The 23,557-nt window shown below is 40.7% G+C and overlaps 1 protein-coding gene across 1 annotated transcript in view; it reads right to left on the reverse strand.

Moving 5' to 3' along the window:
• LOC124255047 (gastrin/cholecystokinin type B receptor-like) overlaps window positions 1-23,557 on the reverse strand; it is an 82,960-nt gene that overhangs the window by 16,167 nt on the left and 43,236 nt on the right. Inside the window, exon 2 of the mRNA XM_046688884.1 lies at window positions 6,573-6,668. Within this exon, the coding sequence (XP_046544840.1) occupies window positions 6,573-6,668 (96 nt within the window). The remainder of the gene's footprint in view (window positions 1-6,572; window positions 6,669-23,557) is intronic.

Raw genomic sequence — 23,557 nt, forward strand, 5'->3', positions numbered from 1 at the left:
AGGGTTAAATATTGATATTTAAGGGTTTTACCTTGAACCACTTGGGAGGTTTGTTTGAAAAACGTTTTGCCTCAGTTACTTTAAAAACATTTTCACGTTCACGAACTGTACGACTGGTACATTTCGTCAACAATAGCTAGATAACAATAGTGACGATCATTGGACTACATATCTAACAAAACATAAGATTTATACCACTTTGTAATCATAAGCTTGGAATAGTGCCACAAGGAATCGTAAGTGGCATTGAGTACAGAGGTAATTACAATCGATAAGTAGTGTGCATAGTGTGCATTGTATTGGTATCTAAATACGTGAATACATGTCTTTTAACAAATAATTATAATAGAGACACGGGTTGAGATTTTCGAAAATCATACTCTAAACACGATATTACAAAATATTAGTATGCATGAAAGCGAACGCCCAGAGACAGAAAACCTAAGCAATTTTACAATTTATCTTCATAAATGAGAAATACAAATTGTTCATGATAATATTCTAATGCCAAATGGTAACTGGTTGATTTAAAGTGTACCAAAAATGCATTTATTCGGAAATTAATTAATACTTGTTTTTGGACATATTCATGAAGGCATATGCATGTAAATTAACAGCGCACAAGTTAGATCGATGTTAGGGCTTTGCAAGAATTATGATATTCACATACGTGCATTTTATCTTTGATAACATAAAACACGTTTGTTTAACTGTAAATAACGCTTACGCAATGCCATGGCTCAAAGAAAACAAACGTCTACACAACATGGGTATGTGGCAGTAATGAGGAACGCATCACCACGTGCGACGTCACGTCAACAAAAGAACCATTTTCGGTTGGTGCAATCACACAGTAGATACCAAACTGCTTAATTAAGTGCTGAGTTTAGACCAAGAAGAACAGTAAGAAACGGACTGAGATAACACATGTACAGTATCAGGTCTTCGACGACATTGGCCATTCAAATGGTGGTCATACCCGACATTGACCACTCAAATCGTGGTCCAAACGGTGGTTACATGGTTTTACGATATATACAAAATAAACGATGGTCCCTCTAGATATTGATCATTCAAAGGGTGGTCACTACTAATACTGACCATCTAAATGGTAGTCATTGACATTACCGATATTGACGGGGGCAGGGGGGGTAGTCTAGTGGTTAAAGCGTTCGCTCGTCACGCTGAAGACCCGGGTTCGAATCCCCACATGGGTACAATGAGAGAAGCCCATTTCTGGTGTCCCCCGCCGTGATATTGCTGGAATATTGCTAAAAGCGGCGTAAAACCAAACTCAGTCAGTCAGTCAGTCATTACCGATATTGACATTACTAATTGAGTTGTTAGACCACGCGTCGTTAAGGACGTGGGCGTGGGCGTGGCTTGTGCACATGCATTTCTTATGATAGAACATTGAAATACTAAATACCATGTGATTATGTTCTGTAACCTAACATTTGCACCACTTTATATGAAGCATTTATGTTTTCCGTTCGTGCATGATTGTACAAGTCTGTATTGTATGAGACCGCCTCCGTGGTGTAGTGGTTAGAGCGTCCGCCCGGAGAGCGGAAGGTCGCGGGTTCGATCCCCGACCGCGTCATACCAAAAGACGTTAAAATAGGGTACTTGTTGGTCCCTGCCTGGCGCTCGGCATTAATGGGCGTGGGTACAACAAGGACTGGTCGGTTCGGAGTCAGTATAATGTGTCTGAGTGGGGTATTCATGCTTCACTGCGGCATGGTATCTCAGTGGGCTAGCACTATAAAAGCAGCTTAAGTCTGGGCTAGTACAAGCAGCCGCACATACACATACACACGCATGCACGTCGTCATATGAGCGAAATATTCTCAAGCACGACGTTAAACCCCATATCACCTCAGCTCACCTGTATTGTATGTATAGATACGACCAACAGAAATATCGTACAATTAGGTTTGCCTCGACCAAGCGAATACCTGGTATTGTGACTCGCTGATAGTGCATGATAAACACATGCTTGTATATCAGTGGGAACTCTACAGGAGACTCAGCCGATGTTTCTCATAGATGAGGGATGTATTGCTTATTGTGTATTCTTAAATGCGCACTTTGTGTCTTGGTGTGCCTTCCTATGTGTCAGTAAAAGCCAGGTGATAGTCCTTACACTCCCGCTACACTGGCAAAACCAGGATTTAAGAACTAATGACTTCCATAACAGTTCATGAAGGGGAAGGTCACCAGAAATAAGCCTGCATCATAAAGAGGGATTCTTGCCGGTCGCCCTGTCAATCACGACAGATGGTCTCTTCCTGTTGTCATCTTTTAAGCTGGCTGTAGTGGTCACTCCAGATGTTGAGGGATCTAGTTCCACGGACTTTATGCAATACCGTTTTCGCGATAAGAGACTGCACTCGCCATGCCGACCTACGTAAATGCCAACTATTCTGGGCTCCAAAGGATTTTCTCTGCCAGGATTATTACTTCTGATAAATTCAAATGAGTTGATGATATCTGATTGATGTTCACATCGTTTAACCAAATAAAATTCATGGCCAGATCAGATCTGTCTTGATACGTTTTTTTCGTCGCTATGATGAAACGAACTTGAGAAATTTGTGGTGCCACGCGGACATTTGCGTGTCTCTAAGGTCATCTATCTGGCGGGGTTAAGCAGGGCTTCAAGGGACACTAAGTCATACTTCATGAAACGCTCGGCGTCTTATGGTCATAATCAGTCAGGCCCTTCCCGAATTGAGCCGCTGTTCACCCACTGATATGGGTCGCCTAAATGTTAACTGGTTGGTTGTTTTATTTGTTGTTTAACACCGCACTCAGCAATATTCCAGCTATATGGCGGCCGTCTGTAAATAATCGAGTCAGGACCAGACAATCCAGTGATCAACATCATCGGCATCAATCTACGCAGTTGGGGTGCGATGGCATGTGTCAACCAAGTCAGCGAGTCTGACTACCCGACCGAGTTGGTTGCCTCTTACGACAAGCATGGATTCCTGAAGATTAATTCTAACCCCGAACTTTACGGGTTGCATTTTAATTATTATCAGTAGTAGTAGTAGTAGTAGTAGTAGTAGTAGTAGTTGAAGATGTAGTAGTAGTAGTAGATGTATTCGTATTTGTAGCAGTAGTAGTAATAATGGTAGTAGTAGAGTGAGTGAGTAAGTGACATCGGCAAGATTTCAGCCTTAAGTTATCATGACGGCAGCAGTAGCATACGTAAGTAGCAAGAGCAGCAGCAACATTAGTAACACTAGTAGTAGTAGTAGTAGTAGTAGTAGTAGTAGTAGTTGTAGTTGTAGTTGTAGTAGTAGTAGTAGTAGTTCGTAACAGTAGTAGTAGCAGTAGTAAGCAGCTGCAGTAGTAGTAAGCAATATAAATAGTAGTGTGTAGTAGTAGCAATATTAGTAGAAGTATGCAGCAGCAGCAGTCAGGGGTAGGATTAATAGTAGTAGTAGAAGCAGTAGTAGTAGAAAGTCGCTTCAGCAGTAGTAGTAGTAGTAGTAGTAGTAGTAGTAGTAGTAGTAGTAGTAGTAGTAGTAGTGGTGGTGGTGGTGGTGGTAGATGTATTTGTAATAGTAGTAGTGGTAGTAGATGTATTAGTAATAGTAGTAAGTGTGGTAGTAGTAGAAGTAAGCTGTATTATTAGTCAGCAAGTAGAGGTAATAAGCATCAGTAGTAGTAATAGCAGTAAACGTGGTAGTAGTAGTAGTAGTTACTGTAGTAGCAACTAGTAGTAATAAGTAGCAGTAGTAGTATTAGACGTAGTAGTTGTAGTAGTAGTAATGCAAGGGAGTTTCACTTGAAATACTAATAAAATACTTGGCGACCTCATACATTGGAGTAAGTGTCGATTTTGCCCGGAACAATTATAGCATTAACTGCCGTGATCTCAGTGGCCCTTGCGCCCCTTAATACTGTGCCAATTATGTTGCTGAAGGATTCTTTATGCGTCAAACAGTACTGGCATTTTGACGTGAACTCGTGAATCCTTCCATGCTGTATATAACCTGTCATATATATCTTTTTACCAATGACTGAATTAACCATAAATGTTATCAACCAAAGACGCCTGAATTCGCTATGGATATACAAAGGGCACAACATTTCAACTTTTTGTTTGCACTTAAATCGTAGAGAACGGTGATTGCTTCGGTATATGACAAATGGCCAAGCCAGACATTGTAACACATGGAAGTATTCAGTTGTTTCCCATCATGTTTTCGGCTGACACCCAATTATACACAGTCTATCGATTTGCTCACATGTCTGACACAGGAGAGTTATTACATATGATTATTACTTAAGAGATGTATCTGTTCTTATGACGGTTAATTCTAGGAAGCATCTACACTATAGATATAGATAATGCAAAGTGCCAGTTATTACACGTAAACCGCAGAGAATAACCAATCTCGACTATCTAAAGATTCCATTGGCAGTAAAATGGAAAATATCTGTGAAAATTATATGAATGATCTCTGAAAAGCATTGATGACACCAGGTGTTCATGGTAAGTGTAAACCGCCTGGGCTTAATGTGTGACCATCTGTGTTGTTTCCCACGGCGGCATGGAACGTTGTTCACATTGGGACAGCTGTTTCTCTGTTCAGGTGCAGAATGCAGTATCATTCAGCTGTAACATATCATGGCTGTAACATATCATGGCTGTAACATATGTAGGCCATGAGGAGGATCTTGAAAACCACACGTGAAGTCACTGGAGTTCCCTTAGAAGTGGTGAAGTGTGAGTGAATTTGGACCATCTAAATATATTCAAAGCAGCTGCACTTTGAACTTCTTGAAGTGTGTTCATTTGTTCTGTTGTTACGTTAGCAGGTAGACTTTTATATTAGTCAGTGCGAGAGAAGGCGAGAGATAGCGCCAGTCTCAGTCAAGAATCTTTTGTTAGATATGGCCATAGCATTCTAATATTACGAATATGGTAAATGGCTGTTTGGCACACCCCGTGGTGCATCATGCTCAGCTGCTGATCAAATATATATTTTCACTTTGTCAGATGCAACATTTGTTGAATCACTAATGGTTATAGGTTTGCAGCCTGTGCAGTTCTGAATCCTTCTTTCAGGGCAGATCAAAATAATTGGTTGAGTTTAAGCATGTGTGATGTCATCATCCAGTGTGTGATGTCATCATCCGATGTGTGATGTCATCAGCCAGTGTGTGATGTCATCAGCCAGTGTGTGATGTCATCAGCCAGTGTGTGATGTCATCAGCCAGTGTGTGATGTCATCAGCCAGTGTGTGATGTCATCAGCCAGTGTGTGATGTCAGCGCAACATTCCGCAACTTCATCATTTTACTCCTCTGAGCCCTCACAACTGACATAACTGAATGTCATCATCCCATGTCTTGTAGCGACACGACCAAGTTATCTTGTGTATAGTGTGAACAAGATTGGTCCCAATACTGCACCTTGGGGTCCACCAGTGGTCATCTATAAGTGTTACCAGGCAAACGTAGTGTCACTGATTGTCACTACCTGTTTGAGGGGTGTTCCCGGCATCCTGTGCTCAACCGTATCAAAAGCAGCGGGTGAGTCTAATAAAACTGGAGCTGAAAACTGTCCTTGGTCAACACACGTTAGGATGTCACTAACCCGTTGAAAGATTTACTACCGCCTTTAATGGTGTAACCCTCTTTTTCTGTGTATGTGCGCGCGTGCGTGCGTGCGTGCGTGCGTGCGCGTGTGTGTGTGTGTGTGTGTGTGTGTGTGTCCGCCGCGCGTTTGTCTTTTTTGTACATTATGTCAACATCGTCATGAACATCATCGTCCAGTTAAGGGAGATTCCGATAGTAGTAAATACATGAGGCAAGTGCAATCCTAACACCTTACATGTAAATCCTGTTAGTCTGAACCGCGTGTATGTGGAAACGTATAGGGTGGCACTTGTTACCCAGCCTGACGTTCGCCATTTCGATCATAAACAAGGTTTGGGCGGATCAGGATACTTTGCAGAGTAAACGTGCAGGGTTAAAATAATAATGATATGGATATTTATAAAGGGACGGTGTCCACCCACGAATGCATGCTCATGGCGCTGAGAACGTATGTACAAGAAAAATGAAGAGTCACTGGAAGGCTTTAGTGAGGAAAAGGGTCTTAAAATAATTCTTGAAAGAATCAGTTGTTTCAGAAAGTTTCATGTGGAGCGGCAAAGAGTTCCATAGGAGTGGAGCAACATGTTGAAGATTTTTCTTTCCGTGGGAAGAGAGGCGAGCCGTGGGAACTAAGAGTAGATGCTGATCTTGAGAACGAAGAGTCCTGGATGGAACATACTGGGTTAACAGGGATGATAGATATGAAAGAGCAAGATGGTTGAGACACTTATAGACGATGCACAGAACTTTGAAGTCTATCCGGTATTGAACAGGAAGCCAGTGTAGAGATTTTAGCACAGGAGATGTAGTATTCAGACACAGATACACACGCACATAAGTACGAAGACACACAAACGCACACGCACGCACACACACACACTGTTGCATCCGTTGGTATAACGATATCGTACAGGCCGAGTGGACCAGAGTATAATGAAGATAACGTTACTTTACCCTGTAAATACTGGACACACTTGCAGAGAACATCACCATAAATCCACAGCTGGTAAATCCTCTGCGCTGCTGTCATCGGTATACACACGATTGTAACTGAAAAGGAACAGAAACGAATAATGAAATGAACATTAATGACAACACAAGTAGACAGTATAAGGTCATCACAATGGACTATGTCACAAACTGTCTCGACACAGGCTATGATCCTGACTGACTGACTGAGTTTGGTTTTACGCCGCTTTTAGCAATATTCCAGCAACATCACGGCGGGGGATACCAGAAATGGGCTTCACACAATGTACCCATGTGGGGATTCGAGCCCGGGTCTTCGGCGTGACGAGCCAACGCTTTAGCCACTAGGCTACCCCACCGCCCCGCTATGATCCTGACAATAGGACTGGCGGACAAAAGGACATAAAGGTATTCACATGTGAGTGATGGCGCGTCTAGACCACGGGATAGAAGACGTAATAATCAACGACAGACTACACTGGTAAACCATGTAGAGCTAGTTTCACCAAAATATTAGATTAGTTAACGGAGCCGCGAATGTCACTGCAAGGACAATAATTTCACCCTTTCCCGTCGCGGGTCGTCCGTTCATGAAGTTACTTACATAATGTGGTTGATAATTATTTGCAAACTGAATTAACGTCATTTGAATCTTTATCAGTTCTATCACTTTTACAATTTGCTTTGAAATTACATTACCTGATTTCTATCATTTCAATCCTTATTTATATCAATTTATTTCAATTTTCAGTTGCCCACAGACATCACATGATTCCGATACAGTTCGTCTGATGTTTATTTAAATCTCTGGCAAATTACACGTCATACAAAACAAGTACATTGTTTCTAACTCATTACCCGAAAACAATGACACAGACTAACTGACTGACTGCTTGAGTTTGGTTTTACGCCGCTTTTAGCAATATTCCAGCAACATCACGGCGGGGGACACCAGAAATGGGCTTCACACATTGTACCCATATGGGGATTCGAACCCGTGTTTTCGGCGTGACGAGCGAACGCTTTAACCACTAGGCTACCCCACCGCCCCCACAGACTAACTGCTTCAGATAGCGATATTGACTTATCAAAGGATAAATTTGTTTGTCATAAACAGCTGCTTTGAACACATGAAAGGAATCAAACCTCAAAAAGTCTGAAAAGTACAGCATTGTATCAGGTCATGTGTTGTAAAGGTAGAAATAACAGAGATTTGTAGGTTCCAATTTGCTGTCGCTAGGCGTTAAATCCTATCACGTTTGGTGATATTAGCTTACACTCGAGACAACGTTGGATGACTCATGATCTACAAGTTATATTTATCAGAGATGCCTTACTGTAACACATTAACAGTTGAAGGGCAAGGATCGCCCAATCGTTTAATCATCTAACAGAGCTCTGAGCAGAGCTTAACCTTGCCGAAACATTCGAATCCTGGTTCTTTCTGGGAATATTTTGAAAGTTTGTCAGCAACATAACCATGCTAGTATTTTTTGACAAGAGTGGTAATCCTGCATCACTTCAGGCTATCCCCACACATACAGATGACACAACGTGATATAACTCAAATATTTCCCGGGGGCTACCTCATTTTGTTGCTCACCTTAAACTTGACATGTTTCTGTATACGAGTACTTTACAGTCAAGAAACTAAACGTGCATCACACGGGATATTACTTAAGCCCAATTAAACCTACAATGGATAACATATTAGGGCAGATATACAGCCCATGCAATGTTAGATGTCAACTCATTCACTCCACACAATTACGTCCCACTCACTCACTTTCATAGATAAAAGGAGTACCAAAATCTCAATGAATGTCGAGTGGCCCGTGCATGTATCACAGTCCAACAGCAACATAAAAGTAAAAGAGAGGATATTCTTGAAAACTGGCCCGAAATATTACAAATGTTTACAAAACTTTGCTGAGCTAGCGCTGAATACTGTTGCCAGTACGTTGTTTACTTCAAATCACACCTGTAACACCAGTATCCCATACATCCCATATGCATCTTAATCATCATTTCTTGTCCCATTAGCTATTAGCAAACTTGTACACTTTCTCTTGCCCGGCACCTTTGTACATTATTGCACACACCTAGAATATTGCTACATATGCCGTAATTCAAAACAGAAGAGAAGATAATCTGATTATCTCTGCGGGGATATCAGTGACATTTTACCGCTGGAAACCTGTCTGGCAGAATACGAAACGCCTCTTGTCGTAATACCTGAGAAACATCATTTGGATATTATTTGATAATTATATTGCAAATAAAAATGTCAGAAATGAAGATTCAAGAGCTTAATGAGAAAAGCAAAACACCGAAATGAAGCTTTTAAAAAATTCTTCCTGTCTTGATTCTGTCAGGACGCTGACGACGGCGAATTTAGAAATGCAGCAAGGAGGGTTCGGGTGTTCCTGGTAGGGCTTGTTGTGTTCATTATCATCTCAGGGCCCTTAGCCCCTCTACCCGCAGCGAAGATAGAGAATGCGACTTCGACTGGGGAGCACTGGCTGGTCGAACCCGCCACCAACATTTCGGAGAATGTGTAGATTTCCCAATACTGCATCCTTTTGCTTCCCTCAGAGATTCAGAACGGATGTGTTACAGCACATCCAAATCAATGATGGAATGATATATAAAAGTAGTTTTATCAAATATCGGGTGTGTTGGTTTGGATAGGTTGAAGATGTATTCGGTCCTAATGCAAGTAATGTTTTCAGTCATCATTTCCCATGATGTCCTCTACATATTCTGGAACCCTGAATGGACCATCTGTCAAAACCTAAATAAAAAGTTAGAGACACGAATTTATGCCCAATAAGGTTTTATAAGTGTGTCATCTACTGGGATTGGCATCCACTGACAAGTTGTTTGACATTCCCATTAAAGTCATTGCACAATCTAAAGTTCAAATATACATATTGATGCCAACGCACACGTTACCGGTATCAAGTTGGAAGTGACTGGCCCAGAGCAGAAAACAGAAACCGTTCTGTGTCATTTTTCAGGCCGAATTAAGTCATCCAATGGAAGAACTACGCAGCGTTGCTCTACTTCTTAAAGCTCTGCACATAAACACGATGCAGTGGTCGGTCAGAGAACCGTCGCTTACAAAACCGAGTAATGTGCCGATTTGATATGGCACTGTGCTTACTTGACAGTAATTTCTATACCGTCCAGTTGTAAAGAACCATCAACAAAGTCAACATTGACTTTGAGATTACGTCCGGCATCCTTGACTCGTTTACGAAAACTGGGGAATATTTTGCTTTCATCCCGAACCTTGACATGCTTCACATGATAATCACATGACAAATAATGCGTGCATAGTGCACAATAACGTCCTGTGATGAAGAGCCCAGTTACTCAACCCACGCACACCAATTAGAGTTGGTAAATATACGCGACTGAAGAACATGCAGGAATGGTGAAATCTTTTGTCTGACATGATTCTTTTCGTCCAAACAACAATACCATGCCAAGATATACAAGACTGACACAGCATACTATATGTGCCTTTGACTTTAATGAGAGCTTTCAGCTCTTATTCTCTTTATTCTACATTTATATTAATATACAGCCCGAAGTGTTCCCTTTATATGGCATTTAGTTTTTACCTGCCTTTCAGCGTATAAACTGCCCTTGCTCAATAACTCCTCCCCTAAGTACACTGATCAACCCTCTATTACCTTGAAACGTTTCAGCTAAGGAATGTTGCACCTGTCGAGCCCCCCAAAAACATGTCAGGACTGAAAAGGAGAATATACCTTTTCATGTTTCAAGGCAGATGAATTAAAGGTGTTTGACATCGGCCTTGAGCTGGTCCAGGTTGAGAACCGTCCACATAGTTACAAAGAAGAGGACACGGACTTAAAACATAGATCTGAAATAATCTTCTGAATGTGGGTTCTGAGGTCAGCTCCTGTCCTCACGTTGAGTTGACCAGCAATTTATTAAAGACTTGAAAACAAGTAAACATTCAAGGAGGTCAACACATTCCAGTGACCTCAAAATTTATTCGTCAGGTACAAAGTCATATTTATGCGTCTCTCTCTGGTTCTGTTCTGCTTCATATGAATAGCTTAGTGTGGTATTATGACACACGATTTTGATAAATATTGTTCTGCATCATGATGTATCGCAGTCATTTGAGGAGTGGTGGGGTAGCCTAGTGGTTCAAACGTTCGCTCGTCACGCCGGGATTCGATTCCCCACATGGGTACAATGTTTGAAGCCCATTTCTGGTGTCCCCTGCTATGATATTGCTTGAATATTGCTAAAGGCGGAGTAAAACGAAACTCACATACATTTGCATCGTAATGCCTTCTTAAGGTAAAAGAAGGATGAAATTACAAGACTACGAATGTATAAATAAGTGTATAATTTTCGCTCACGTGACGTCTGGACGTCATTTAAATTATATCAAATCACAGAACACTTGCCCAAGTAACTTGAAATTATAGACATTAATCACGAATATAGACAGATCCCCATTCATCCCTACTGATGACATCTAAGTCTTCATTATCCACGGATGTGACATTCTACACAGGAAAATGGAGAGTCGACAGGAGAATATGGGAATATTGTAAATATGAGCCCATATTGTTACCAAATCTGTCAAAGCAAATGTCATAAGGTAGCCAATGGAAGTAACTCATCGGTTAGGGTGAATGCTTGATTGTATATATTTGAATCTATGCGCGCCTTGTAGAATAACATGGCATTATAAGGATACCCGAGAAATCCCTGGAGGTTTCTTTCATTAACTACAGGGCGCAAATCCAGTGCAGAAAGTGGAAATGCGAGCTATAAATGTTCAGGGTAAGAAACGGAACCGAGAAAAACTCTTTCCACGGTCATAAGGAATGGCTTATAGACGTCCGTCGTTTGATGCCAACTTCGTTACAAGCCTGTATTTATTAATCAGGGAAGTGACAATAATAATACAAGATGTAACGAAAAGTTCCATCCATTCTTACGAGTGGATCCAAAACAAAAGCGAAGTCAAGTATGTTGTCATGTCAAAAGACACCTGAGCAGTTGTGTATAAATACAGACGTATACGTATAGATTTACGTTACGTTACGTTACGTATACAGAGCCACTGCCAACACTAAAGTCAGCAGAGTTGTTCATATCTGTTGTTTCTATTTAATGTATATCAGGGAAACATTGACCGCCTCAGTGGTGTTGTGGTTAGAGCGTCCGCCCGGAGAGCGGAAGGTCGCGGGTTCGATCCCCGACCGCGTCATACCAAAAGACGTTAAAATATGGTACTTGTTGGTCCCTGCCTGGCGCTCGGCATTAATGGGTACAACAAGGACTGGTCGGCTCGGAGCCAGTATAATGTGTCTGAGTGGGATATTCATGCTTCACTGCGGCATGGTATTTCAGTGGGCTAGCACTATAAAACCAGCTTAAAGTCTGGGCTAGTACAAGCAGCCGCGCCAACACATACACAGGCATGCACGTCGTCATATGAGCGAAATATTCTCAAGCACGACGTTAAACCCAATTTCACCTCACCTCACCTCAGGGAAACATTGTTCAGGTGAGCATTTGACGTGACGATGCACATGTTTGTGATTGGTGATGCCGAAGGGACACGATACGCTACCACCAAGTATCATTACCATTTGATAGTGATTCATAAACACAAGATCATGATAAGGTCGTATCGTTTTCCTGTATGAGTATGAAACAGATTTTGTCTCCCTTGAATAATACGCATTTGTGGTAATTATGGAAAGAGTATCGCAGGTTTAATTGTTTGTGAGGTTATAGATCTATACTTCGTATTCATCTTACCCAACGTAACAGGGTCATATAACTAAGCAATTTATCATGAATACGTTGCTGCTTCGTGTTTGACACTTATGTTAGCCGTTTCCCCGTTAGTCCTTGTTATCGAAAGCTGAAGATAGCTGTAGTTGTTTTTCTTTAAAAAGAGATCGGTTCAAATGTTTATGTGACACTCTTTTGTCTAGCTTGACAATTGAGAGACAGATGTGCTTTGTGTGTTCTGAACAATATTAATTGATGTCAATTATTTTGACCTTTTTACTGTAACTTTTTCTGATTACATTGCTCGTTAGCATTTCACCCCCTTAAAACAGTCGTTTGAAGTCCTAGTAGATCAAATAGGTTTGACAAAACATGTCAGAAGTGTACATATCAGAAAAGAATTTAAAACATGTTCAGAGTCCGTCATATCACCGCTTGTTTGGATTCGGATCAACCAGACTGAATATATTCCGTTTAATTATATGTTAACGTTTAATATTTGCTCTATCCTCTAGCTAGCGTGTTTTAAGTCTGACACCAGTGTGAGTAATATTTCAGTCATATCAAGGTGTGTCCATATGGTGTATTCCCATACTGCCTACAGTTCCAAACTGCCTACAGGTTAAAACAACATGATAGGGTCCAGTGATCAGGAAGTGAATACACCGCTCTGACCTGTTCTACCCCTGCTAAAATGAACTTGACTAATTACTGAACTGACCTGTTCTATGGTGTCTTCCCACTGTGCCTACAATATTTTTTGGGGCAGTTTGGGATGTAGGCAGTTTGGAACTGTAGGCAGTATGGGACCTAACCGTCCATATATAGAAGATAAACACCAAGTGGTTTATCTGCAAGGGTGGCAGAACATAATCATGAACCGGGATTTGGGAGTCGAACCAACAATCAGCGGATCTTACAATATCTTTAGACAGTCTCTGCTACGATAACAATGATGCTTCTATAAATGGAATGGTACCCATTTATAGTCAATATTTATGATATGTACTTGTAGCGTAACCATATACACTCAGTGTTATTACAATATAATGGGGCGGTGGGGTAGTCTAGTGGTTAAAGCGTTGCCTCGTCACGCCGAAGACCCGGGTTCGAATCCCCACAAGAGTACAATGAGTGAAGCCCATTTCTGGTGTCCCCCGCCGTGATATTGCTGGAATATTGCTAAAAGCGACGTAAAACGAAACTCAGTCAGTCAGTCAGTATTACAATATAATAAACTCTGTCAAAAAAGAAACGCAACCCCTGTATTTTAGAGATTTTAATCTTAAGTTTTAGGACGACACAGCATTTTTATTATTTAAGACAGAAGTCTGAAATTTGGCAGAATAATAACCAAGATGGTCATGTTGAAAACTGTAATTTCAAAAGTCATCTCACAGACACCAGTTTGTCACCAGGGCGGCGTCTTTCTCAGTATCTCGTATGAGCACCACGAGCTGCAATCACTACACGGCATCTCCTTGGACAAGAACGGATAAGACGCCGGATTCCCTCCTGGGGAATGGCTCTCCACTCCTCCTGCAGTGCAACGGCTAGCTGTTGCAGCGTCTGTGGCGGCGGCTAACGTTGACGTACGCGTCGACCCAGAGTATCCCACAGGTGTTCAATAGGGTTAAGGTCTGGTGATTTAGAGGGCCATGGCAAGACATTGACGTTGGAATTCTGCAGAAAGTTTATTGTTGCACGTGCAGTATGAGGCCGGGCGTTGTCCTTTTAAAAAATCTGGTCAATAATCGGGAGAAGGTGCGGCTGTAACACGTGGTTGATGTAACGTTGGGCTGTCAGGTTCCCTGGAACGATCACCAAGTCTGATTTCTGGTTGTATGAGATGGCTCCCCAAACCATAACTCTCTCTCCGCCAAATCTGTCCACCTGTCGGACGCAGATGGGCGCAAAACGTTCATGACGTCTCCTATACACACGCTGTCTTCCGTCGTGACGTTGCAAAAGAAAACGTGATTCATCAGAAAACCAGATGCGCCTCCAGTTTTGTAAAGTCCATATCCTTACGTTGTTGCACCACCTGAGTCGTCAGCGTCGATGTAGGGGGCGTAGTACAGGTCCAACAACTGGTCTACAGGCACGTAAACCCGCTTCTTTCAGACGGTTCCTAATCGTTTGAGCTGACACTCTCCTCAAACCTGGCACCTGTGTGGCAGTCAGGGTTGGTAGGGCATGCCGATTACGCAGGTGATGGACCCGGATGTACCGATCTTGAAGGGGGGTCGTGATTCTTGGCCTTCCACTTCTCGGGCCATCGTTGGTCGAATTGAAGTTGTTGTAGCGGCTCCAAAGTCGGGATATCGTTGTTTTGTGAACATTTCGGTGCCGTGCATCAGTTCCAAAACTATCTCCGGCTTGAACACGACCAATGGCGATATTTCGGTCGGCAGCACTCAATCGTGGCATTTTTATCACTGCTTTTCGGCGACAAATGAATGAATAAAATACGAAAGCACCTGGGTTTTTATACACCCCTACATTAACTACCATTTTCATGATTTGCACGTGCATTTGGGTTTTTGTGCGAAGTCACCAGGGTCATTTCCTGCGTTGTGACGGAATAAGCAATAAAATACACTCATGCGTGAAAATGCAGTTGTTTGGATGGTCATCTTCATTAAATACGTGTATAATTTCAATACATTTGCATAAAATTTCGTTTAGAGGGAAAAACTTTATTCAAACGAATTTTTAATATCTGAGGACAGGGGTTGCGTTTCTTTTTTGACAGAGTTTATTTTTAACACTTAAACGTTAACTCAGTAGTTTATTAACACAGATGCACATATTGTAATGACTTGGGTCAAGTAATCGAATACACATGCATCACAATGATTTAAAATTATGATATAGCCACCTTCACCGTAGAAATTAAGTCAATATGAATAACCCGAGGACGTAGCATGACTTGGTATTTAGTGTTCTAAAAGGTTCCACATATGACACTCTAGAAATAGAATAATAAGGTCCTTGATATGTTATCTTTCACGTCAAGAACATTACCATATCAACTATCATGTTTTGTGTTACATACAAATCATATTATGATGACATTTAAAGAGCAATGTTATCTGAGCATTTTCGTCTCCGAGGATATGTTCCTTTGTTTTATTGTATTTAAAGAAAAGCTTACCAATCATTAAAGTTTCATATGAATGAAAATTCCTTTCAACCAATGTATGTATTTCAACAGTTAAGATAAAATGAGCAAAATGAACTAAAACCTACTCATTTTAAAATTTGACTCAGGATATTCGAAAACATATTGTCGCTCATTTAAGCCATACCTTCAGAATATTTTGTGCTTGACATGTAAAGGACTTTTCGAAATTGAATGGATCTTTGACAACATAATATCCGATGCAACGTTATAGCAGAAACCTAGAATGTACAATATATTGTTCAGGTGAACACTTGACTTGTCGATGCATGTGTTAGTGATGAATGCCGCCGCAGGGACACGATACGCGAGTATCATTACCATTTGATAGTGATTCATTAGCACATGTTCATGATGTCGTATCGTCTTCCTGTAAGAGTGACCGCCTCTGTTGTGTAGTGGTTAGAGCGTCTGCCCGGAGAGCGGAAGGTCGCGGGTTCGATCCCCGACCGCGTCATACCAAAAGACGTTAAAATATTGTACTTGTTGGTCCCTGCCTGGCGTTAGGCATTAATGGGTACAAGGACTGGTCGGCTCGGAGTCAGTATAATGTGTCTGAGTGGGATATTCATGCTTCACTGCGGCATGGTATCTCAGTGAGCAAGCACTATAAATCCAGCTTAAGTCTGGGCTAGTACAAGCAGCCGCACATACACATACACACGCATGCACGTCGTCATATGAGCGAAATATTCTCAAGTACGACGTTAAACCCAATTTCACCTCACCCCACCTCCTGTATGAGTATGAAACAGGTTTTGTCTCCCTTGAATAATACGCATTTGTGATAATTATGGAAGGATTTTAGTCGCTTTTATCTTTCTTTGTATTATGCCACGAGTTTAAAATTTCCAAGTGTAAAAAGGAATGGGCTGTCAACAAAATACATGTAGCATTTTTCATAAAGTGTTGCCAATGCAGTTTTCCGTAGTGTTCCAATGGACATGACTCTTTTCGTACATCATCCTATTTTTGTACTTATTATACAGAGTCACTTTTGTTCAGAGAGGGGCCATGGTATTTGCACTTTCATACGTGCCTGTATTAGCAAGAAAGGTACCAGTACCCTTAATACTTCCGAGCTGACGGCAATGTGTATTGTTTTTCGTCACTCTCCACATTCACGTTACCTAATACAATATCCAGCAAATCAATAATTTCATAACCCTGAATGCAATTAAAAGACCTAATTTGGGATCCATTATGGTAAGATTTTCTCATTTGATATGCTACACGTTTAATATTGTTCGATATCCCTTTGTCAGTATAATCACGCACATGTTTCATACGTTGGTTTGAGAATAATCACACACGATAACATAATGTTTACCCAAATTTGGACAGATCCGGAGAACAGCCAATTATCAATGTGTCATCTAGAAGAACATTGATGTCTTCATTATTCATTTACCCAAACAGGATAAAATGCTTGGAGCAACTCAGCGATCACGAGACACCTTCAAAAGTGAACCATTTTGGTACTGAATCGAATAGTATCCTATCTTTTCTTATGAAGTTAATCAGATGATACCGAGTTGACCTGACCAAAAGACCACCACATGCTTGACTCGGGGAACTATGACCCGGGCGTTATTGGTAAAGGAGGGACGATTGATCATCAAATGACAACGTCATTTCCTTCGATAGGCCGCAAGGGATAGAAAGATAGCCCAAGATCAAAGTGTATGGAATCGGAACTTTGGCTCAGAGTATTCATGTCTGGCATTTGTAATGCCATGGGCTCTATGTGTTGTATCCGTTGTTCTGCATGCTTTCCTCAAACACACAAAGTCCTGTTTTGAGAAAATAAAACTGATTGCTCAAGAGGCTATGTGCAGGGAGATCCTTCCGCGATTTATAGCTTTTCTCATTTGTTACAATGTGACGTGTGTGTGGCATGGGATTTTCTGGCGTCCAATTGTCATATTAGTGTTGACGTTTAGCTACATCTTGTAGTTGATTTGGCAGTAGAGCAAGTCCAAGCTAATTCTATTAGGGAACTGTGAAGAATGGACAAATATATATTTTTCGTTGGGTCTATAAGATTTAATTTTAACGAATCCGTTTTGCGATAAAGATCTAAGAACACATGAGCCCTTCCAGACAGATACTGTGAATGGTACCGTGAGGGATCCTCAAAATGTCGTTGTGCTCTTCTGGATAAATGAGACTTGCCAACATGAGTATCATCACTTCATTGTCATACACATTTTAGTATCATTGGACTGGTTGACACTTCTGTTGCTAATGGAAATATTTGATTAATATGCCAAACAAATATCAACGAAACATCCGAGGAACCATCGTCAGTGTCATATATCGATTTGTGAATAGACATTCTATCTAATGCAACCTCTACTTCATGATTACGAAAATGTCATCACTTCAAGCTTATGTTGTCCTGGTTATGCCATCCCCGAATGGTTTGCAGTAGACACAAAAAAATGTGACAAGAGGTTTCTCAACCTGGGTGCTATTGTACAAAACAACCTTAGCGCTAAGACTACCTTAAGTCTCTGTTAAGGTATTGGAGTTACGGTCACCTTAGCGATAAGACTACCTTAAGTCTCTGTTAAGGTATAGGAGTTCACATTAGCGCTAAGATCCCTCTGTACCACGGCACCCTGGATCCCGAAGCTACCCCATGGTATGACCTGACCATAGACCACGCTCTTTTACTCAAAGATACACACGATTTTAATAAGATGTTGTGGCTGGGGGTAGGACAGCATATGTTTATCCGTTTCGGATTTCTCTGATTTTCAGTCATTCATACATTTTCCCCTGGTCTTTCCCCACATGATATTCTGGGCCTAGATTTTCGAAACTCTCTTAGCGCTAAGATAGTCGTAAGTGCCATACATTAACATTAACTTACGACTATCTTAGCGCTAAGGGAGCTTCGAAAATCTAGGCCCTGGTGTTGACGTACTTTGTTAACTGATACCGCATTTTTATCGATTTCAAAAGAAACAGGCATAGAGAGTCAACAGCACATGGTTACTATGGACCCTTGGAAGTTTTCTGTTGCTACGGACATGTCGATTATGTCGATTTTATTAGTACTGTATTTCTGTAACAGTTTCCTGTAAAGTAAAGATTCCCAAGCTAATGACACCCTTCTTCACGACGTCTGTCTTAAATAACCATACTCCTATTACTTCTCATTTCAAGACGAAGATGTTTTCTTCCTTCAAACTGAATTGCTCTTCAGACAGATTATTTAGTGGGAAAGGACGTTTTGAGAATATACAATGTCATTATTGAACCAAAAATATAATGCGTAAATATAGGTGTATCAAATTGTTGTTTCCTACCTGTTTAGATCATGTAGTTTTGCGCCAGGATTAAACAGGAAGGCAATAACAGTGTGTAGCTATATCTTATATACTTTTAATGGCAGCCGATCACACGACTGCTAAACCATTTTCAGTTGTTTTTCATGAGATTAAATCTCAGAACTGACATAAACATTGACAGAGTGCAGCTGTTGGGAACTCACTCTGTGAACGTTTACATTCCAATGAAATTCAGATCTTACAATAATTGTCAATAAAATTTCGTTATTATGAAATCAATATGGTAATCTGTCAAGGAACTGTGAGAGGAAGACTATTTGCATGAAAACAAGAACAGTTTATTAATATGATTTTTTTGCTTTCAACTGATGACGTAATGGTTGAATTAGACACAAACCCCTATGCTAACACGCATGAGATTGATAGCGTATGTACAAGGATGTAATATCACCCTGGCATCCTTTGTGAAACAGAAACCTCGTTAGGATGAGAAAGCCACAATAACTCGGTGCGCCTAGTGGCAGCAAGAGTTGTATACTCCCCAGGGAGTTGAAATTGCTAATACGATGTGCAGATGATATTGACATCCAATGATCGAGGGAAAAAATACCAGCGCCTTGAGCGTGCACTAGTGCGTGGATATGTGCGCTATATAAATATCCTATAATAATAATAATAATAATAATATAACATCAAGTGTGATGCAACATAATGAAGTAACCCCTAACTCAGAACCATAACATTTTACATACATAACAGAATGACAGCAAGCATGTCGGCTCGAGGCCAGAGAACACATCAGGAACCAACGGTTACCGTCACAAGTGGATTGGGCCATGATGGAAGCATTCAGCTTATACTAACGACAAGCTGACAACACACATCAGTTGGCAGTCACCCCACAAGCTTTGTGATTAGACCAGCAATACCAAGGTATAGTGCTGTAGGGTCATGGGTTAGCTGTAGAACAAGCCCCCGGACATTCCAAAGGTGGCAGACAAGTTAGACTCATTTGTCATAGATTAACTGGTAAGGTTATGCTGGTACGGTTTCTACCAACATACTTGAAACATATACGACAGCGGGTGGCATAGGGAGAGAGTTTGTATGATGAGTTTCAGGTACCAAAACAGACGTTCTGTGGCGTCAGCGACATTAACAGCCCCACAGGTAGAAGCGTCGTTTGGAATTGTGCACTAAACGATCATAGGAAGCCAGCATTGCTGTCATAACTTATACGGAATATGTTCATGTATGTCAATACACTGAAATAATACAAATCGTACGACCGTCCTCCTTGCATGTATGTGTTCAAAACGTCGCAAAGGTTGTGACATCATAGCTCGTGAATTACGAGCAATGTTGTAAAACGGATGTCAGAGAATGTAGTACGAACATATCGAGAGGGCGAAAGCTTGAGACATTATACTTACCTCATTAATAGTTTCGGCTATTCTGATTAGTCGCCTATTGTTTCAAACGGTGCGATAGAATTACAGTATTCACGTATGCAACCTGGTGGGTTTCTAGCAGGAATTAAGTCTACCCTATGAGTAATATTGTCTCGAATTCGTTATTACTCACTTGCAATGTAAATAATCAAGTACACTTGTGCTATATCACAACGACATCATATTTGCTAGATATGCTATCCAAAATATTCGTGAAGGTCCGGGTTAGAATGAACCTTCAGTAACCCATTCTTGTCGTAAGAGGCGACTAACGGGATCGGGTGGTCAGGCTCGCTGGCTTGGTTGACACGTGTCATCGGTTCCCAGTTGCGCAGATCAATGCTCATGCTGTTGATCACTGGATTGTCTGGTCCAGACTCGATTATTAACAGACCGCCGCCATATAGCTGGAATATTGGGGCGTAAAACTATCGCTCACTATCCAAAATATTGGCGTATTATTTTAAAGCTGATTTTTTTTACTGATAATAACAACATTGAAAATGATAATTGGGCTGACAAGCGCAAGCCACGATGCATGTTTTACATGTTCATTGCGCTACGGAATCAACGTACGTGCGCGAGGGATGTGACATTGTAACTGAAATTTGAACATTTTCATTCAGATAAATTTATAGAAATGTACTTTCTCACAGCATAGTGTTTCAAAGAATAATAATAAAAATTGCAAGCAGCGAAAAGCAGTATTGCAAAAATATGTATTGCGATTAACATTACGTTTGAAGCAAAGAAGACGATGAAATCGACAAAAAGATACGGTTACACGAACTGATATATCTTACGACATTTTTCAAACACAACATCGAGGAAAGGCATCTACACTTTTTGTACTTGTCTTTTAACTATGTGTATATTACAGAACTGTGATGCAACTGCTCTGAAGGCAGCATGTTTGTTTTAATCGTATCAATCCACACAGGGAAAACATATTAACGTGCTGACAAAGAACTTGACGCGATTCTTACAATGAAGCAAAGGAAATATTTGCCATCAAAGAGATGCTTCAAAAAGTTCCAAGCAAGTTTCGTTTCGAGTTTATTCAACGTGTACTTGTTCCAGTACAAAGAAAAGTTATATATTGAGAATAAATGACAATGATCTTGAAGCCATATTTAAGACTAATCATAAATCCTTAAACCAAAGAAAGCATTCGGTAAACGTCTGTGGTGTATTTGACCTAGACTGTGGCGGATGGTGAACAGACGAAGGACATTACGCCATACACTTTCCCTCTAGGAAATATGTCGGGCGTATACTTGACAAGTCAAATTTATATGTACCTTGACACAACAACACGTTGCGTTTGGAAAGACGTAAGAATTAATGCATGAAAACAGTTAGACTAACGCTTTGTCTTTGAATATACATGTATATACAATTATCATAGAAAAAATAATTCCTTCAAAATTGAAAAGAAGGCCCAGTGAGATTCAGAACCTGAGGAAAGCTAGACTTGCTTCATGTAGAGCCTGAGTATTGCAGAAATGGCTGGGTGGAAGGGAAAAAATTAAATCTCAGCGACTGTTACACAGACTAAGAAACAGAAGTTTGACGATATTCAGGAATATCTTTGCTGAATAGTCACTGTATCCTCCCAAATCACGATTCCAAATCCATATTTTAGGAAAAAGTTTCCCATACTCTGTTATCTTGCTCTGATGTTCCCCAGAGACGTCTTAATTATTTTCATGGCGGCACGCTGTGTTAAGCCGCTAACATTAACGAGTTCTATGGCACGACATACAATTATGTTTGTCATCCGAAATATGCGACCTGTCCCAAGAAACTGCAGTTAATTACATCTACGTCAGATGCCAGACAGCATCATTTGTATTCTGTAATTCACAGTTACATACTGGCGACGATTTGACGTAACAATCATAGGCCTGGTGAAGACACTCCGTAAAGTGCATAGTCGTTCTGTGGATTTGCTGAACGTGACACATCGCTTGTAAACACAACACATGTCTTTATCCGATACTTTCACAATTTCACTTTGGATCTACTGTACCAAATCAAAACCAGACGGTTACCAATCAATTTATTTGTCGGTTTCAGTGCCGACTGAATCACCTGGCACCTTTGATTGGTTGGTTTTGTGGAAGTTATTTGTGTGTTTGACATGTACAGCATCAAGCAATAAAATATATGTTTTTCAATATCTAGATCTGTATGTTATTACATGATGACATGTGTTGAATGTGGCCACACATATTTTTCAAGCGGGTGACATTTTGTGCGGAACTGTGATTAGTCTACTTGGTTTCCTGTACTCGGTGAAAAAAATGGTTATGGCAGGGAGTATTTTTGCTAGCATTGCTGCCTTAAGCCGAGACTATGCACACATGTTGAGGGCATAAATAGTTTAAAAAGTATATAACCTTACTATAGAAGTAAATGGGAAAATATTTGGCTTTGCGCATTCATTCATGCAAAGGTTATTATATATAGGATGATGGGGGTGTTACCTTAGGACTACTTTTATTTCAGGAGTTGTTCAGTAATCTAAATCTGAGTAATCTAAAACATGAATAAAATTCCAACAATAAGGAATCCCTGCCTTTCATGCCCATGTCATGATTCAGTGACACCTTATAACATTGACACGTCAAATGATTCGAGTACTGGAGACATAGGACACCTTATAACATTGACGTACACCATGGTTACGGTGAAAAACAGTCGAGGTCATAGGTGACGTTAAACGTCAAGGCGATTCACTAGAACTCATTTCCGGTCCCAGAATGTGTTGATCATTCCTCTCCTATCTATAAATCGTTTTGGGTTATTACACGATACATAGTGATAACCACGACACGCATCATAATACTTCTGTGTTGGACATTAAGGGATAAGACAAGCTCGACTCGGAAGTCAATGCACTGGGTCCGAGTTGGGCATCTATGTTAAACTGCTTCTTGCTAATACTTGTGTTCTTACACCATAAAGCCGACATTAGTCCCAAAAGCAGCCACGCATACATACTCACGCGCACGCTCGAAAACACACACACACACACACACACACACATACACACACATACACATCATTATATGTCAACACTTCTTGTCATTATATTGAGTAAACCCTAATTTCCAAGTTGGTAACATACACATACAATTCGATAGCTAAGAGTTCTAGTACATGAGCAAACTTCCGATGGTATTTGATTTATTACAAACCTTCTAAGTATATCGCAGTTGATCTTTTGGTATG

The sequence above is a fragment of the Haliotis rubra genome, unplaced genomic scaffold, assembly GCF_003918875.1.
Source record: "Haliotis rubra isolate DU_JTF1 unplaced genomic scaffold, ASM391887v1 Scf59, whole genome shotgun sequence".
Classification (NCBI taxonomy): domain Eukaryota; kingdom Metazoa; phylum Mollusca; class Gastropoda; order Lepetellida; family Haliotidae; genus Haliotis; species Haliotis rubra.